We start from the raw sequence: 20404 nt of genomic DNA, 5'->3' as shown, positions 1-20404 counted from the left end.
GAATGGCCTATACGTATCTGTGGAATTCCTAACCAAAGATCCAGCATATATCTAACCAGAGTTCTAAAAGGAAGAAAAATAAGAAGACACAGTGGCTGAAAAGTTTCTAGAACAGACAGAAAATACCATTCCTTAGAGATAGAAATCACAGAAAATCCTAGGATGACAAATGTTTTAATATTCACTAAGATATATAGTAGTGAAACTGCAGCAAGAAAGGAAAGGCAAATTACCTACAAAAGAATAACAATTAAAACGACAGCTGATGTCCAAACATCAACACGAATTAAAAGACAATGATATTTTCAAAATACTAAGAGAAAATAACCATCAAAACAATTCCATACCCAGCAAAACTTTAAGACTGAGGGCCAAATAAAGGCATTTTCAGACAAAAACTGGGTTTGCCACCAATAGACTCTCACCAAAAAAACCTCCCAAAGGTGTACTTCAGGAAGAAAAAAAAATGATCTCAAAGAAAGATACAATATGTAAGAAAGAAGGGTGAACAGAAAATGCTGAACACAAGGGTAAAACTAAATAAATATGCAGGGCACAGTGGCTCACACCTGTCATCCCAGCACTTCGGGAGGCCAAGCTGGGAGGATCCCCCTTGAGCCCAGGAATTTGAGCCCAGCTTGGGCAACATAGCAGGACCTTATGTCTACTAAAAAGAAAAAAACATGTATTTAGCTGGGTGTGGTGGCAAGCACCTGTAGTTCCAGCTACTGGGGAGGCTGGAGCAGGGGGATCCTCTGAGCCCAGGAAGTCAAGGCTGCAATGAACCATGGTCATGCCACTGTACTTGGGCTTGGGCAACAGAGTGAGATCCCATCTCTAAAAATAAATAAATAATAAATAACAAAACAATATTAACTGTACAAAACAAGTCATTAATGCCTAATTTATAGCATTAAAAATCATGGAAGAAACAAAATCCTAGACAGTAACATTTTAACTTGGGAAGTGAGGATCTGTAACGAGAATTAAAACATTCTAAAATCTTTGCATTGTTCAAGAGGATATACATTAAGTTTAGGCTTTGTTAAGTTAAATATGCAACTGGAAATTTCCAGATAGGTCCTGAAAGAAGAAAATAAAGTATAGCTTTCAAACCAACAGAGGAGGGAAACAGCAATTGAGGAAGGAAATTGCTTAGACATATCTAAACATACAGTAAAGAATAAAAGGACAGAAAAAGATATAACAAGCAAAAATCAAACTAAAGAAAACTATTATGGCTATATTAATTTTAAAGGAAACAAACTTTAACAAAAAAGCATTACTGTAAACAAACAGGGAAGCAACAGTGATATGAAATTCAAGTCACACACACAAACATTTCACCTGTAATACCAGCACTTTGGGAGGCCGAGGCAGTGGATCACCTGAGGTCAGGAGTTCAAGAGCAGCCTGGCCAACATGGTGAAACCCCATCTCTACTAAAAATGCAAAGATTAGTTGGGTGTGGCAGCACACGCCTGTAATCCCAGCTACTAGGGAGGCTGAGGCAGGAGAATCCCTTGAACCCAGGAGGCAGAGGTTGCAGTGAGCTGAGATTGTGCTGTCCAGCCTGGGCAACAGAGTGAGATTCCATCTCAAAAAATAAAAGAAAAAAGAAAAACAATTCTAAATCACCTAGTAATATAGATACAAAATATACACACACAAGTTGACAAAACGACAAAGACAAACTACAGCTCTCTTAATAACTGGTAGATCAACTGGTAAAATATCAGTAAGAATATAAAAAACAATTGTATCAAAACAATAATATTGGGTTGTTGAATATATGCAGAATACTAAACTAGAGATTACACATTCTTTTCAAGCACACACAGAACATTTACAAAAACTGATTATATACTAGGTCAAGTTTCAATGCTTTTCAAAGAATTACTACTACACAGAAAGATTCTCTTTCTACCATCTACTTAATTTAAAATATCAAAAAGATAATTTTTAAAGCTTAAATATTTAAAAAATTTTAAACATAGTTCTAAATAACTCATGGGTCAAAGTAGATGTCACATTAGAAATTAGAAAATATTATTTGTGGGATGGTACTCTAAAGAAAATGTATAGCTTAAATGATAGTGTTACGGAGACGGAAACATAAGAGCTAAAGCATCCAATTTAGTAAATTTAAAAAAGAACAACCCCAAGCATATCACTGAAAGAATGGGCAAAGCTCAAATTAGTTATTTGAAAAATACGGCCATGTACCACAATAATGACATCTCAGTCAACAACGAACTGTATAAACAATGATGGTCCCATAAGATACTCATACTGTATTTTAACTGCACCTTATCTATGTTTAGATACGTTTAAATACACAAATACTTACCATGTGCTACAACTGCCTACAGTATTCAGGACAGTAACATGTTGTATAGGTTTGTAGCCTAGGAGCAATAGGCTATAATGTACAGCCTGGGTGTAGTAGGCTGTACCATCTGAGTTGGTGTTAAGTCACTCTATAATGGTTGAACAATGACTAAATTGCCAAATGACGCATTTCTCAGAATGAATCCCCATCATTAAACAAGGCATGACTGTACTAATAAAATTAATAAACCCCTAATAATACTGATTTTTTTAAAAAATGAAACACCACTAACTATATAAGAAATAAAAAAGGAACTATAATCATTGATACAGCAGAAAATGTAAAAGGTAAGAAAACATTATGAATAATTTTATGCCAATACATTTTAAAACTTAGGTGAAATGGAAACATTTCTAGAAAAATATAAATCACAAAAATAACTCAAGAAAAAAGAGAGAGCCTAAATGGTCCTATAACCAATAAAGAAATTAAATCACTAAACATTTTCCCTATGAAGAAAATTCCAGGCCCAAATAGTTTTACTATCAAGTTCTACCAAGCATCTAAGGAACAAACAATTCCAAGCTTACATACTATTCCAGATTTTACAAAAAGGTAGAATACTCCCTACTTCATTTTATGAGGCCAGCTTAACCTTGATATCAAACCTGACAAAGGCACTTTAAGGAAGTAAAAGAAATGGGCCAGGCGTGGTGGCTCACGCCTGTAATCCCAGCACTTTGGGAGGCCAAGGAGGGCGGATCACCTGAGGTCAGGAGTTTGAGACCAGGCTGGCAAACATGGGGAAATCCTGTCTCTACTGAAAAAAAAAAAAAAATTGCTGGGGGTGGTGGCACATGCCTGTAAATCCCAGCTACTCGGGAAGCTGAGGCAGGAGAATTGCTTGAACCCGGGAGGCGGAGATTGTAGTGAGGCGAGATTGCACCATTGCCCTCCAGCCTGGGCGACACAGCAAGACTCAGTCTAGGGACAAAAAAAAAAAGAAACAAAGTATTTGCCTATACCACACTACATTTTTTTTTTAACGGAGTCTCCCTCTGTCACCCAGGCTGAAGTGCAGTGGCACCATCTCTGGCTCACTGCAACCTCCACCTCTCGGGTTCAAGCAATCCTCCCACCTCAGAGGCCCGAGTAGCTAGGATTACAGGCATGCGCCACTATGCCTAATTTTTCTTTTTGTAAAGGGGGTTTCACCATGTTGGCTAGGCTGGTCTGGAACTCCTGACCTCAAGTGATCCCCCCGCCTCTGCCTCCCAAAGTGCTAGAATTACAAGCATGAGCCACCATGCCTGGCCTACATTTTTATGTAGTATATATTTACATGTCCACCCTATCCACTAGACTGTTAACTTCTCTAGGGAAGATACCACTTATTATTCTTGGTCACCCTAAAGACCAGGCCTAAAGACTTAATCACCAGCAAGACCTATTTTTCCTGGATAGCAGACATTTTAGGGTTAAATGATCTGATGTGAGGATCAAATGAGATGAGTTATGAACTATAAATCTGCTGGTTATAGTCCTACACTATTAAAAGAGAAAACACAATTTATACATATTATCTTAATCCTCACAAGAATCTTTTTTTTTTTTTTTTTTTTTGAGACAGTCTTGCTCTGTCACCCAGGGTGGGGTGCAGTGGCGTGATCTCAGCTCACTGCAACCTCTGCCTTCCAGGTTCAAGCAATTCTCGCGCCTCATCCTCCGGAGTAGCTGGGATTACAGGCACCCACCACCACATCTGGCTAATTTTTGTATTTTTAGTAGAGACGGGGTTTTATTATGTTGGCCAGGCTGGTCTCGAACACCTGACCTCATGTGATTGGCCCACTTCGGCCTCCCAAAGTGCTGGGATTACAGGCGTGAGCCACCGCCCGGCCAATAACCCTCTTAAAGTATGTATTAATACCCCACTTGATAGAAGAGGCTCAAGGAGATTAAATAACTTCCCCAAGATCAGGCAACTAACAGGTGAAGGAGCTAAGATTTGAGCCCAAGTCAACTGCTACATTTAAGTGATTTTACTTCCACCATATTCCTCGAACTCATTCAGAAGCCACAGAGCAGAGTCATAAGAGCACTGATTGTGGAATTAAATACAACTATATTTGAATCCCAGTTGTCATTTATTGGTTGTCTCGTTTTCCATTTGTAACTCGAAGATATTACCTGTCTTCAGTGGTTGTGGTAAATACTAAAGAAAATACTCATACTCAAAATATAGTAGTTCTTACAAGTTCTTTCTATAAATCCTCTATATTCACGCTGAATAAAGAGAAACTATATTAAGCCAGAGTATTTGAAAAAATCAGGTGCAGTGGCTCACACCTGTAATCCCAGTACTTTGGGAGGCTGAGGCAGGAGGATTGCTCGAGCCCAGGAGTTCAAGACCGGCCTAGGCAACACAGTGAGACCTCATCTTTACTAAAAATCGAAACAATTAGCCAGACAATTAGCCACATGCCTGTGGTCCCAAGAGGTCAAGGCTGCAGTGAGCCGAGATCATGCCACTGCACTCCAGCCTGGGCAACAGGGGGAGACCCTGTCTCAAAAAAAAAAAGTAAATTAAATTAAAAAATAAAAATAGCCCAAAAAATTGTGTTGTTTTGTTTTTTTTGAGGCAGAGTCTTGCTCTGTCGCCCAGGCTGAAGTGTAGTAGGATGATCTTGGCTCACTGCAACCTCTGTCTCCTGGGCCTAAGCAACTCTTGTGCCTCAGCCTCCCCAGCAGCTGGGATTACAGGTGTGCACCCGGCTAATTTTTGCATTTGTAATAGAGAAGGGGTTTTGCCATGTTGCTCAGGCTGGTCTTGAACTCCTGAGCTCAGGCAATCCACCCACCTTAGCCTCCCCACAAAAAAAATGTTTTAAGAGAAAAGAGAAACTATAGTCTGATTAAAATATTGGCTGGACATGGTGGCTCACACCTGTAATCCCAGCACTTTGGGAGGCTGGGGCAGGCAGATCACTTGAGCTCAGAAGTTCAAGACCAGCCTGGGCAACATGGTGAGACCCTGTATCTACAAAAAATACAAAAATTAGCCAGGCGTCATGGTGCACGCCTATAATTCCAGCTACTTGGGAGGCTGAGGCAGCAGAATCGCTGTGCCCAGGAGGCGGAGGTTGCAATGAGCCAACATCATGCCATTGCACTTTAGCCTGGATGACCAGACTGAAACTCTGTCTCCAAAAAAAAAAGACTTACAAAACATATATGTGTGTGTGTGTGTGTGTGTGTGTGTGTGTATACATCTATATGTAAGAGCTACAGGCCAGGCATGGTGGCTCACACCTGTAATCACAGCACTTTGGGAGGCCGAGGCAGGCAGATCACGAGGTCAGGAGTTCGAGACCAGCCTGACCAACATGGTGAAACCTCGTCTCTACTAAAAATACAAAAATTAGCTGGGCGTGATGGCGTGCACCTGTAATCCCAGCTACTTAGGAGGCTGAGGCAGGAGAATCGCTTGAACCTGGGAGGCAGAGGTTACAGTGAGCCAAGATTGTGCCACTGCACTCCAGCCTGGGCGACAGAGCTTTTTTTTTCTCAAAAAAAAGCTATGATATACACAGACACATACACATTTACTCTCTACATACACATTTACTATACACACATATATATACAGATATTTATATATGTGTGTGTCTGTGAATATCCATATGTGTGTGTATATATACATTAACTACATACAGACACACACATATATAGGTATGCATAAAATACCTATATATGTGTCTGTGTATATACACATTTATATATACAGACACACATATAAATATATATAAATATCCATATATGTATCTGCGTATATCGTAAATGTGTAAGTAGAGAGTAAATGTGTGTCTGTGTATATATATGTCTGTGTATATCATAGCTCTTACAACTATTAATATTATTGTCTCATTTTTCTCTTTACCTATCTCTTTTTCCTGTGACCCTTTTTCACTAACATATTTTTCTACAACTAAATAATTTGCCCAGCTAATTGTATAACCTACTCTCTGGTCACTCTCTCCTCATCCTTTTTGTTCCTATATTTTATGCAACTCAAATACAATACTTATAATAACCATGCTCTATGACACCATGCCTGTTGCACGAGTTCCTGCACTCTATAATACCTTCTCCACTTCATTTGCCTAGAAAATTCTGACTCATCCTTCAAACCTTGAATGCAAACATCTTTCTTGAAGTTTTCTCTAATGCATCCTGATCATTAACCTCTCTATTAACTCTGTACCTCACACATACTTCTACATTATAATTATCACCCTCTGTTGTGACCATTTAACTATTAAAATGTGGGCCCTCTGGCTGGGTGCGGTGGCTCACGCCTGTAATCCCAGCACTTTGGGAGGCCAAGGCAAGTGGATCATGAGATCAGGAGTTCGACACCAGCCTGGCCAGCGTGGTGAAACCCCGTCTCTACTAAAAACACAAAAATTAGCTGGGCATGGTCGCGTGCATCTGTAATCCCAGCTACTTGGGAGGCTGAAGTAGAAGAATTGCTTGAACCCAGGAGGCAGAGGTTACAGTGAGCTGAGATTGCGCCACTGCACTCCAGCCTGGGCGACAGAGCGAGGCTCTGTTTCAAAAAAATGAAATGAAATGCAATGAAATATGAAATGAAATGAAACGAAATGAAATAAAATATAAAATAAAATAAAATAAAAATAAAATAAAATGTGGGCTCTCTGAGTATTGGATATTCACCTTGTATTTTTAGAACCTAGCACAGTGCCTGGAACATGAGACGTGCTAAATAGGTACCCGCAGAGTTACATTTAAGCCAATCCAACACACCAGGACTATACTCCATCAATTCCCCCTCCCTCATTCCCAATCTTATTCTTGTTCACTGATCGCTTCCCTTTAATCTAGTAATATGCTTCTCTACCCTAAACAGACTCCACCCCTCCCTTGAAGTGCTAGCTCATTTTCCTCTTCAATGTTTAATACAGAATCATTTCTCAGTTTGTCATCTTACCTGTTAGAACACATTTTTGCTTTCTCACATCACAAAGTGCATGCTTCTATTTAGCTGTTATCCATATTCTTTCTATTAGAATTGGACATTTAAATGTATTTTCTCGACCATATCAAAAATGCCTGAAATTCTTCTCTGTCCTGGTCAGAAAATGGTAAACTTTTCCCCAAACGAACACCTATTCAAAGGAAAATTTCCTTTTTTTAAAAACAGTAAAAATGTATTACCTGAATAAGAATTAAGAGACACTGTCCATCGTACTGTTAGTCCTATTAAAACCACTACTGTCATCAAGTACCATTTCTCCATAGTTCTTCAAATTTAGGGAGGGGAAGAAAACACAGCACCAGTGGCAGAGTACTTTTAAAACGTGGTCAATCACTTCTTTTCTTGTTCAGAGAAATGTTATCACTTCTTGAAATGTTATTGATTCTTCGCAATTAGGAGTTTGAGAGGATTTTAATGATGCTTGATTTCCAAATAGTCAAAAATTGATTATGTCTATGTAGAAGTATCCTAAGGGGAAAAAAGATATCAAGATTTAGCTGAGTACAGTACCTACAACAATCAACCCAGTAAACCAAGTAGAAGGATAGAGAATTCGAGGGGAGGGGTAGTGGGAAGGAATGTGAAGGAAAGGTGGTATTTTAAGTTCCTTATTCCCTAGTCCTTTAGTTGGGAATACACATCAAAAGGTGGATCTCCCTATTAAATGGGACTCAATACGTCTAAAGATATAATAAAGATTTACTCTCGCAAGGGAATATTTTTGAGAAAAGAAAAACAACACAGATGAAGATAATGATACAGTCAATTTTATTTAGAACACATTCACCTACAGGTAAATATAAAACCACAATGGTAGACAAAGGGGTGATTTATCTTTGGTACAGCGAGAAAGAGGAATTTTGTCTTTGTATTTAGTTTGGGAAAGCCTTCCAATAAACAATTTCTCTAGTTTGGTTTTTACTTTTCTTCCAAAATATACTTGCATTAACCACACCAACTTCCCACCTTAGAGAAATGAGCCTTTTTAAGAATCTTTAAGAATAACCCCAAATCGTGAGAAAAAAATACAAAAGCAGTAAAAGTCAATTAACCACTTACTTTTTTTTTTTTTTTTTTTACAGTTTTCCATAGGTTGGGGTTTTAAAGTAAGAAGCAAATTGATGCCGGTCATGGTGGCTCATGCCTGGTGGCACTTTGGGAAGCCGAGGCAGATCATCTGAGGTCAGGAGTTCGAGACCAGCCTGACCAACATGGTGAAACCCCATCTCTACTAAAAATACAAAATTAGCCAGGTATGGTGGCACTTGCCTGTAATCCCAGCTATTTGGAAGGCTGAGGCAGGAGAATCGCTTCAACCCAGGAGGTGAACGTTGCAGTGAGCCGAGATCACGCCATTGCACTCCAGCCTGGGCAACAAGAGCGAAACTCCATCTCAAACAAAAAAAAAAATAAAAAGCAAACTGACAAAATTGACATTTTCCTCTTCTCTTTGAAAAATGTTGGACCATTTTAACCACAGGATACACTTTAAATATATTCAGAAAATATAATAAATCAACTAAAAAATTTAGGGCAAAATTGGTACATTCCACCTAACGATCTAAAATTATTTTATTTTATTTGGTTTTTTTTTCTTTCTTTTTGGGATGGAGTTTCGCTCTTGTTGCCCAGGCTGGAGTACAATGGCACAATCTCGGCTCACCGCAACCTCCGCCTCCTGGGTTCAAGCGATTCTCTTGCCTCAGCCTCCCAAGTAGCTGGGATTACAGGCGCCCGCCACCACGCCTGGCTAATTTTTGTATTGTTAGTAGAGACGGGGTTTCACCAGGTTGGCCAGGCTGATCTTGAACTCCTGACCTCAGGTGATCCACCCGCCTTGGTCTCCCAAAGTGCTGGGATTACAGGCGTGAGCCACCGCACTGGGCTCTAATTATTTTCTTATTTAAAATAAAAACATCACAGGATAACTCCAGAACTGATTGGAATAGCTAAGCTTTTGTCATTCATGCCAAATCTCAAATCATCCCCTCAGAAAGATCATCCCTGACTATCCTACTAAAGCTTCCTCCCCTTACTGTTTGTATCATTACCTTCAATTTGCTTCCTAATTCTTTTCACTATCAGGAATTGTATTTTCACATGACATGGTGCAATCTCACACACATAATTTTCAGTATAAATGCTGGACACTAAAGAATACATATCATATGGTTCCATGAAAGGTTCATAAATAGGCAAAACTAATCTATGGTGTTAAAAATCAGGAAAGAGGTTACCGTTGGGGAGGAAAGAAGGGATGGTGGTTGGGAGGGGTACTCAGAGAGGTCTTCTGAAATGCCGTGAATCTTGCTTCTTGATTTGAGTAGTGGTTAGGAAATGTGTTGACTTTAGGATAAATTAACAAGTTACAACTTATAATTTGTGTAGAGTATTTTTCTATATGGTATATTCCAATTTAAAAAGCATAAAAGGGGCTGGGCGCAATGGCTTACCCCTGTAATCCCAGCACTTTAGGAGGCCAAGGCAAATGGATCACCTGAGGTCAGGAGTTCGAGACCAGCCTGGTCAACATGGTGAAACCCCATCTCTACTAAAAATTCAAAAATTAGCCGGGCGTGGTGGTGCGTTCCTGTAATCCTAGCCACTCGTGAGGCTGAGACAGGAGAATCGCCCGAACCCGGGAGGCAGAGGTTGCAGTGAGCCGAGATCGTGCCACTGCACTCCAGCCTGGGCGACAGAGCAAGAGTCCGTCTCAATTAAAAAAAAAAAGTGTAAAAGGAAATTAGTTGGATGTGTCGACTAGAGTAAAGGCTCCCGGTGAGCAGGGGTCCTCCTGTCTTAGTCGTTGCTCTCTGTTCCCCATTTGTAGAACAGTGTTAGCAGAAGGCAGGTACCCAAGAAGTATTTGCTGAATGGAGCTGTGTGTGTCTGTGTGTGCGAAGCCGAGAGGTACCTAATTTTACTGAGCCCTGTGTGGTTAAAGATACTATTCGAGGCTTTTAACCACTCTCTTCTGCTTAAACCAGAAAAAGGGTTATTCGCGACTTTTTCCACCTGTAAATCAGAAAACAGTAACTTTTTTTGGGGGGGGGGGGACGGAGTCTCGCTCTGTCGCCCAGGCTGGAGTGCAGTGACGTGATCTCGGCTCACTGCAAGCTCCGCCTCCCAGGGTTCACGCCATTCTCCTGCCTCAGCCTCCCAAGTAGCTGGGACTACAGGCGCCCGCCACCACGCCCGGCTAATTTTTTGTATTTTTAGTAGAGACGGGGTTTCACCGTGTTAGCCAGGATGGTCTCGGTCTCCTGACCTCGTGATCCGCCCGCCTCGGCCTCCCAAAGTGCTGGGATTACAGGCGTGAGCCACCGCGCCCGGCCTTGAAAACGGTAACTTTCTAACCCATCCACCGGCCACGAAGTTGCTAGGCAGGCAGTAGATGCGTTTTTCGTCCTCCTTTGCCCTGACGGTGCATCTCGACAAACGCCAAGCCCGCCGTCCCCATCCCAGAGCTGACTTTGCTCCTTTTAGTCTGAAAGGTCCTTCCACCGCAGTGGACACAACACCGGGAAGCGCAGCTATCCCGGGCGTGCATATGGGGCGAAAGAGATCCCTTCTCACGTTTCTCCGCCCCTCCTCTTGAAGGCCAGGCCCTCAGAATCGCAAGGACAAGGGTGCCAGGACCGCCCCAGCCTGCAAGTGCCACCAGTATCACCGCGTCCCCTCACCCGACCCCCAAGCGACCCTGCAGGAAGGGCTGGGGAGGCCTCGCGTCGCGTCCCTGGGAGTGGAGCGGAGCTGGGAGCCGGGTCGCCAGCTCTGCGCCGCCTCGTGGCGCGTCGCGAGCCCCCGGTACCTCCCCACATTGGCCCAGGGTCCGGAACCCCCGGGATCCCATGCTCTTACCCCGCCGCCCGCCGGCCGCTGGCATTCGCGCCTGCAGCGGGTCCCAGGAAGGCGCCTGCGCGCTCGCCCCCGGCGGACTGCCTCTCCGGCCTTCCGCCTCCGTGTGCCCGCGCACCACCCGCGCGCCCGGTGCGGGAGCGAGCCCGTCGAGCGTGAGGGTAGGGGCGGGCAACCTGGCCTGGAGAGGAGGCGGCAGGCTTAGGAGGCGGGGCAAGAGCCGCTGGAACCCGAGAGGTCCTCAGCCCCGGGTTAGGCTAGGGGCAGGTGGAAAGCCCCTTGCTCTTCTTTCCTGGGATCGTGGCCAAGGCCAGAGCGGCTGCTTAGCCAACGGATTCCTGTCAGGGGCGGGCCCTGGCTTGCTGCCCTGAGCGGAGAGCCTTGGCCGGTCCTCACCACCGGGCAGTAGGGCTTCCTCTGGGCCTGTGCCCTCGAAGAACCAGAAAGCCAACCTGCTTCACTTTCTCCTAGCCACATGCCTGCGAAGAAGAAGACTGGGCAGCCCCCTAAAGTAAGAAACATTGAACATCCAACCATTTTCGAGAGCCTGTGCGTTGTGCAAAAAGACAGCCCTGCCCTCGAGTAGCCACTACACGCGCCCCAGAGGGCAGCTTGAATCACCTGGTCCCAAACTTGCCAAAAATACCTATCTAGTAAGTTACACTTTTCCTTTTGCATTGATCCCTTACTTTCCAGTTCCACTATTTCCATCTCAGTCTAGGCCCCTGTCCAATCATGCATGGACGGCTGTGATGATTTTTACTTGCCTGCCTTTGTTCAGAGAGTGCCCTCATTCCCCACTTCTGAATCTTGCCATTCTACATAAGCCAACCCCTATAATTTGTGTTAGCAAATATTTGGCTATGACTATGGCTTCCTACTGAGTCTGAATAACTTCTCTCTGGGCCTCAGTTTCTTCAACTGTGAAAGGAATCAGTAGGGCTAGGTGAACTTCCAGGTCTAAAATATGATTATATCTAAAAGACCATCAGTGCTGGGAATATGGAGAAATATGGCCAGGTCCCTGCCCTCAAGGCATTTAATTCTCATTGGAAAGACATTGTTATGCATAAAAGGATAAAAAGCTATAGAAGGGAACACATACTAAATGTTACATTACTTATATATGCACTAAGCACTGTAGGAGTTAGGAGAAGAGGGTTCACTGTAAACTGCAAACCATCAGGAAATGCTTTTCCTGGAGGAGTCAGCTGAGCTTTGAAGGAAAGACTGGCTGGATAAGCCCAAAGAATGAGAGTAAGAATCTAGACAAAGGAAATGGTTCAAGCCAAATATTGCGGCAGCTGAAAAGTGTAAAACATTTCCTCTAGTTTCAGTGGTAGGCGATGAAGCTGGAAAGGACTAGTAATTGTAGAGAGCCTTGAATACCAGGCTGTGGTGTCTGGAATGTATCCAGTGATCAGTAAGGGGCTATTAAATGACTTTTAGCAGGGAGTCAAGTATACAATACAGTGTTAGAGAAAACTTAAAGTGGTGAAAATGGATCAGATGAATCAGTGGGAGACTGTGGCAGTCGACGCATGATTAGACAAGGGCTTGGACTGAGATGGCAATAGTGGAACTGGAAAGGGAGAGATCAATGCAAGAAGAAACATGTACAGGTGTTTTTTTTTTTTTCTGAGGTGCAGTTTTGCTCTTGTTCTCTTCTTGCCCAGGCTGGAGTGCAATGGCTCGATCTTGGCTCACTGCAACCTCCACCTCCTGGGTTCAAGCAATTCTCCTGCCTCAGCCTCCCGAGTAGCTGGGATTACAGGCGTGCACCACCACACCTGGCTAATTTTGTATATTTAGTAGAGATAGGGTTTCTCTGTGTTGGTCAGGCTGGTCTCCAGCTCCTGACCTCAGGTGATCCGCCCACCTCAGCCTCCTGAAGTGCTGGGATTACAGGTGTGAGCCACCGCACCTGGCCTCGTGTACAGGTCTTAATAGCATACTAGATATGTACAAGTGAAACAAAGGAGAGGGAAGAATCAAGGATGGCTCCCAAGGTTTCAAATGTGAATTACAGTTCCCAAGAACTGATAGATCTTGGGAAGCCTGGAGAATAATCTGGCTTGGAGGGAAAGATGGTGCATTGTATTGAGTTCAAGGTAACATAAAGACAAGAAAGTTGTAATACTTGGGTGTCAGTTATGAATCAGAGCCCAGGAAAGAAGTTGGGGTGAAGATAGAGAGATGAAAGTGTGTCATTTGCTGAACAATGATGGAGACAGTATAGACAGAAAATAAACAACCATACTTGAATAAATGCATTATCTCAGGCCAAAAGGAGAGAGGCACATTGGTGAAGGATGTTACGTGGTTACAAATGTAGGGAGAAATCCAATACATTGCAGGATCATAAATATTAAGCATCTTGTGAACAAGAACCATGTTTGGCAGACCAAAAATCATACTTTATTGAATCTAAAGTTCCACCACTTGTAAAAAGCACCATTATTTTATGTACCACTGAGGAAGAAAACAATGCTACCATTTAAGCTAGTAATTACTGTAAAACACATATAATTTCAGAAATATTAATATGTAAAAAGTATACATCTTAAAGTGATAGAAGTTGGTATCAATCTCTCCTTCCTGTTTCTCAACCCAACAGCTTCTGACCCAGTGTTTAACAAAAAGTTGATGCTCAAAATGTTCATGAATAAATAGTGGAAGAGACATCACAGTCACTAACTCATAGTTGAATTGTCTCACCAATGCCATCTATATACCTTCTCCTGCTCTTTACCTTCGATAGGTATCATCTTTCGCATCTGAATATCCAGTGCCTTTACCTAACAGATGCTCAGAAAATGCATTTTGAATGATAGCATTTACTATAAGCAAAAAGGATAAGCCATAGCAAAATTGTAGAGCAGATCAAGTTTAGAGGCAGTGTAGAAAGGTGATTAAGAACTAGTCTCTGACTCTGAAGACAAACAGGTTTAGATTTAAATCTTAGTTCTTCTACTTTCTAGCTGTGTGAACTTGGTAAAGTCTCCTAATGTCTCTGGCATAATTACCTACAAAAAAAAGAATTAATAATAACGTCATCTTCTTTGAATTTTAATGAGAGTAAAATGAAATCATGCATATAAAACTTGAATATACTGCCTGGCATATAGTATGCAATCAATAAATAATAGCTGTTTTCATTTGTCTTTAACATGTGCTCACTTTTTCATAGCCTTTCTTTGAAGTGTCTTCTTTCCCCTACCATATAGCAGCCCATACATATATATATTTACATCCCCACCAGAAGCCTACTGTTCTTATCTGAAAATTTTCTCTGAAACCACGACCAGACACAGTGTCTCACAGCTGTAATCCCAGCACTTTGGGAGGCTGAGGCAGGCAGATCCTTTGAGCCCAGGAGTTGAAGACCAGACTGAGCAACATGGTGAAACCCTGTCTCTACAAAAAGTATATAAAAATTAGCCGGGTGTGGTGGTGTGCTTATATAGTCCCAGCTACTCAGGAGGTTGAGATGGGAGGATCACTTGAGCCCAGGGAAGTTAAGGCTGCAGTGAACCATGATTGCACCAATGCACTCCAGCCTGAGTGACAGAGCACAGCCCTGTCTCAAAAAAATTAAAAAAAAAAATTCTCTGAAATCAAATTACACTAATGCATAATACTTCTTAAAAGTTGTTGTTGGCCGGGCGCGATGGCTCACGCCTGTGATCCCAGCACTTTGGGAGGCCAAGGCGGGTGGATCACGAGGTCAGGAGATCGAGACCATCCCGGCTAACACAGTGAAACCCTGTCTCTACTAAAAATACAAAAAAAATTAGCCGGGAGTGGTGGCGGGTCCCAGCTACTTGGGAGGCTGAGGCAGGAGAATGGCGTGAACCCGGGAGGCGGAGCTTGCAGTGAGCCGAGATCGCGCCACTGCATTCTAGCCTGGGCAACACAGCAAGGCTCCATCTCAAAAAAAAAAAGGTGGTTGTTGGCCGGTCGCGGTGGCTCACGCCTGCAATCCCAGCACTTTGGGAGGTCGAGGGGGGCGGATCACGAGGTCAGGAGACACGGTGAAACCCCATCTCTACTAAAAATACAAAAAAAATTAGCCGGGCATGGTGGTGGGTGCGTGTAGTCCCAGCTACTCAGAGAGGCTGAGGCAGGAGAATGATGTGAACCCGGAAGGCAGAGCTTGCAGTGAGCCGAGATCGCACCACTGCACTCCAGCCTGGGCGACAGAGCGAGACTCCGTTGGGAAAAAAAAAAAAAAAAAGGTTGTTGCATTTTAAAGGCAGATGGGAAAGAATATGAAATGAATACTATTAATCTCTAAAGTCAGTTTGACTAATAGGTGATGGCTTCAATTATCTACTGCTGTGTAACAAATTACTCCAAAATTTAGTGGCTTATATAGCAATGATTTTATTTGCTCATGATTCTGTGGATCAAGAATCTAGGCAGTGTTCAGGTAGGTGGTTCATCTGTTCCACTGGGATTGTCTGAGGTCACTCATGAGGCTGCATTCAGCTGGGAGATCAGCTCAGGCTGAAACATCCGTGAATGGCTTCAGCCCTCTCTCCACAGGGCTTCTCTCTCCAGAAAGTTTCGCAAACTTTTTACATGGCAGCTCACTTCCCAGAGAGAGCATTCCAAGTGGCAAAGGCAAAAGTTGCAGATCTCTTACACCCCAGCCTTACAAGTCACACAGCAACCTAGCCATGATACAAGGAGAGTGGAAATAGATTCTGCCTCTCAACGGGAAGGTACGAAAGAATTTGTGGCCATCTGTAATCCACTACAGAAAAGTTGGGATGAAACTAGAAATGGGGCCCGGGGCGGTGGCTCACGCTTGTAATCCCAGCACTTTGGGAGGCCGAGGTGGGCGGATCACGAGGTCAGGAGATCGAGACCACGGTGAAACCCCATCTCTACTAAAAATACAAAAAAAAAAAAAAATTAGCCGGGCGTAGTGGTGGGCGCCTGTAGTCCCAGCTACTCAGAGAGGCTGAGGCAGGAGAATGGCATGAACCCGGGAGGCGGAGCTTGCAGTGAGCCGAGATCGTGCCACTGCACTCCAGCCTGGGTGACAGAGCGAGACTCTGTCTCCAAAAAAAAAAAAAAAAAAAACTAGAAATGGGCAAGAGCCCAACTAACAATTTTATTTGTCACCAGCCAGAAAATCAGAGTTCAAATCCCCTACTTTCTTGTCTTTCTGCCATGTCTTTCACAAAAGGAGCAACCTCTGGTGGCCATTTCATGTATCTAGAGTAAAGATAATCTCATGGTACAAATTTCATGTAACTTGCTTTGGCCTGAATTGTAGCCCTCAAAATTCATACGTTGAAGTCCTAATCCCCAGTGCCTTAGAATGTGACTATATTTGGAAATAGGGATTTTTAAAGAGGTAATTAAGATTAAGTGAGGGCATTAGGATGGGCCCTAGTCCAACATCCCTGGATCCTTGTAAGAATGGAAATTTGAACACAGATATGCATGCACACAGAACAAAGACCATGTGAAGACAGGAGAATAGGGCCATCTGCAAGACAAGGAGAGAGGCCTCAAAAGAAATCAACCCTGCAGACACTTTGATCTCTGACTTCCAGCCTCCAGAACTCTGAGAAAATAAATTTCTGTTGTTTAAGCCACTCAGCCTGTGCTATTTTGTTACAGCAACCTTAACAAACTATTATATACTTTATTGAAGGTACTGTCAATATTCAATCAGCTAGGCAAACTTCCTCACACAAATCATACTTTTATAATAGTTTCTAGCCCCTTTCCTAGATCACTTCCACTCAGTAAGAAAACAAGCCCTTTTCTATATAAGTTTCAGATCTTCTCTGATTTTAAGTGAAAGCCATTCACCTGATCATAACTATTCTTTGAATTAGAATTTATGTTCTTATCAGTACCTGTTCCTTAATTGACCCTTTTATGGGTCAAAATGACTCATTTTCCATTATTCTGTAACCTCCAAGTCTCATTATACTCTTGCCCCATGTAGGGCATAAGTTCACCTAAGTAGCAGAGTTTTAGAGTTAAACTTACATTGTCATGTTTCAGTATAGGCATTAGCCAAAGTCTTTCATATCCAGCTCACTTGATCTTCACAGTAACTCTGAGACAATGGTAGAACAGGTGTTATTATCCCCTTCTGACATATAAGAAAACTTGAGAGTGACATTTCCCCAAAGCATGTTCCACAGAACTCTCATTCAGTGAGATAATAACTATTGTCACACACAAAAAAGAAGGTTCTAGGCTCCCTAGTTGCAGACTGCTGTTCTGGTGTCTCTGATGCCCAAATGTTCTCTCTCTCTCTTTTTGTTTGTTTTTTTTTGTTTGTTTGTTTTTTTGAGACAGAGTCTCATTCTGTTGCCTAGGCTGGAGTGCAGAGGCATGATCTCGGCTTACTGCAACCTCCACCTCCCGTGTTCAAGCAATTTTCCTGCCTCAGCCACCCGAGTAGCTGGAATTACAGGCATGTGTCACCATGCCTGGCTAATTTTTGTCTTTTTAGTAGAGACAGGGTTTCACCATGTTGGCCAGGTAGATCTCAAACTCCTGACCTCAGGTGATCTGCCCACCTTGGCCTCCCAAAGTGCTGGGATTACAGGCATGAGCCATCACACCAAGCCAACAAAATTTCTCTCTAAAGGCTACCATAGTAAGTAATGCTTCCTTTACTCAATCATTTATTCGTCAAATGTTTTCTGAGCATCTGCTCTGTCTGTGCCAGATGCAGAGCCATGTGCTAATAGAAACCAGACAAGTTAGACTTGTCAATCAGAACTTCACTTCTAGGGAAGCTAGAAGTCTAACCAACAATTGTACACCATGGGAAGCAGAGTCTTTCAAGGAACAAGGAAATGCGTATTATGCCAAGAAATATTACAATGACGCTTGTAATTATTATACAAAAGCCATAGGCATATGTCCTAAAAATGCTAGCTACTACAGTAATCAAGCAGCCACATTGATTATGCTTGGAAGGTTCCAGGAAGCTCTTGGAGATGCACACCAGTCACTGAGATTGGATGGCAGTTTTGTTCAGGGACATCCAGGAGAGGGCAAGTGCCCCCCTCTCTCTAGAGAATGCCATGGCCACATGTCAGTTTCCAGAGAGCCCTAGAACTGGATCATAAAAATGCTCAGGAATAACAGGAGTTCAAGAATGCTAATTCAATCATGGAATATGAGAAGTTAGCAAAAATAGATTTTGAGAAGCATATTAGGAAGGTTGTTCTCTGCAAGGACTGTGCCCTAGCACTTGCCCCTGCCTGCCATTGCTTCAAAATCCTCAAAGCGGAATATTCAGTAATGCTGGGTCATTATCCAGAAGCACAATCTGTGGCCAGTGACATTTTACAAATGGAGTCCACCAATGCAGATCCTCTGTATGTATAAGGTCTTTGCCTTTATTAAGATTGTGTTGAGAAGGCAGTTCAGGTTTTTGTATAGGCTCTCAGGATGGCTCCATGAGAGGGCCTGCGTTGCTTGCAGAAATCCCAAAGCACTCAAAGCAAAGAAAGAAGACAGAAATAAAGCATTTAAGGGAGGAAATTACAAGCTAGCATACGAACTGTACACATGAGCCCTGGGGATAAACCCCAACAGTATAAAAACAAATGCTAAACTCTACTATAATCAGGTTATGGTTAATTCTAAGCTTAGGAAACTAGATAATGCAATACAAGACTGCACAAATACAGTGAAGCTCAATGACACCTATTTAAAAGCCTGCTTGAGAAGAGCTCAGTGTTACATGAACACCAAACAGTAAGAAGAAGCAGTGCACAATTATGAAAAAGTGTATCAGACAGAGAAAACAAAAGAACACAAACAGCTCCTAAAAAATGCACAGCTGAAACTGAAGAAGAGTAAGAAGAAAGATTACTACAAGATTCTGGGAGTGGACAATAATGTCTCTGAGGACGAGACCAAGAAAGCTTATCACAAATGGGCCTTGATGCACCATCCACATTGGCACAGTGGAGGCAGTGCTGAGGTTCAGAAGGAGGAGGGAAGTTCAAGGAAACTGGAGAGGCCTTTACCATCTTCTCTGATCCCAAGAAAAAGACTCACTAGGACAGTGGACAGGACCTGGACAAGGAGGGCATGAATATGGGTGATTTTGATGGAAATAGTATCTTCAAGGCATTCTTCAGTGGTCTTGGGACTTCAGCTTTGAAGCATCTCATCCAGGGAATTTTTTTCTGTTTGCCTAATGAAGGGCAACCACCCAGAACCCAGAAAATGCAGAGTCACTCAGTTTAATCTTGAATGTGGACACAGTTCACATCATGTCTCCATGTACTTACAGCAGTTCTGTTTTCTCAGTTGGATATCCAGTGTCTGTGTGAATGGGGTGAAAGATAATGAACCAGTGTCAAAGACTGCAGTTAGGGGAGGGAGGTAGGCAGATGGACAAGGAAGCAGCTTGTGAATTTTTATTTTACTCTTTAACTTTATTAAAACAGAAAAAAAAAAAGAAGAGAAAAAAAGGTGTGAGGACAGTCTCTTCATACAGACAAATAAATTTTATTTATTTATTTATTTTTTGAGACAGTGTTTCACTCTATCATCCAGGCTGGAGTGTAGTGGTGCAATCTCAGCTTACTGCAACCTCTGCCTCCTGGGTTCAAGCAATACTCTTGCCTTAGCCCCCTCAGTAGCTGGAATTACAGGCGCCCACCACCATACCTAGCTAATTTTTCTATTTTTAGTAGAGATGAGGTTTCACCATGTTGGCCAGGCTGGTCTCAAACTCCTGACCTCAGGTGATCCGCTTGCCTTGGCCTCCCAAAGTGCTGGGATTACAGGCGTGAGCCACCACACCCGGCCCAGACAAATAAATTTTAAAACACTAGGTTACACAAATCTAAGGAAGAAAGTTTCCTTACTTCAGATCTTCTTGGTGCCTGTTTTTTAAGGCAGGGTCTCACTATGTTGCCAGGCTGCCCTCAAAATCCTGGCTTAAGGTAATCCTCCTGCCTCAGCCTCCCAAGAAGCTAGAAGTATAAGCACATGCCACTGCACCTGGCTTTCAAAGCCTTTTATATGTTATGTACATCATGATTCTCCAAGAGAATATAGGATTTTCAGACTCATGTGACTATAGACTCCTATCTTCACACCCACCCCACCTCCCACTTCTCACCCTGAAGAATGGTCCATGAAACACACTT

General features: G+C 42.8%; 1 protein-coding gene and 1 pseudogene across 2 annotated transcripts in view; one reads left to right on the top strand and one right to left on the bottom strand.

The window, feature by feature from the left end:
• ALG6 (ALG6 alpha-1,3-glucosyltransferase) overlaps positions 1 to 11348 on the bottom strand; it is a 71673-nt gene extending 60325 nt beyond the window's left edge. For both annotated transcript variants that reach the window (XM_030812944.1, XM_030812943.1), the window contains exons 1-2: positions 11253 to 11348; positions 7571 to 7859 (exon numbers count right to left, since the gene is read on the bottom strand). In XM_030812944.1, the coding sequence (XP_030668804.1) occupies positions 7571 to 7652 (82 nt within the window). In that variant the 5' untranslated portion in view covers positions 7653 to 7859; positions 11253 to 11348. The remainder of the gene's footprint in view (positions 1 to 7570; positions 7860 to 11252) is intronic.
• A 1468-nt stretch (positions 11349 to 12816) lies between these two features.
• LOC100587508 lies at positions 12817 to 19444 on the top strand (annotated as a pseudogene).
• Positions 19445 to 20404: the final 960 nt, after the last annotated feature.

The sequence above is a fragment of the Nomascus leucogenys genome, chromosome 5, assembly GCF_006542625.1.
Source record: "Nomascus leucogenys isolate Asia chromosome 5, Asia_NLE_v1, whole genome shotgun sequence".
Lineage (NCBI taxonomy): Eukaryota > Metazoa > Chordata > Mammalia > Primates > Hylobatidae > Nomascus > Nomascus leucogenys.
The sequence above is the reverse complement of the archived record's forward strand: the minus strand, read 5'-3'. Positions and strand labels throughout refer to the sequence as shown.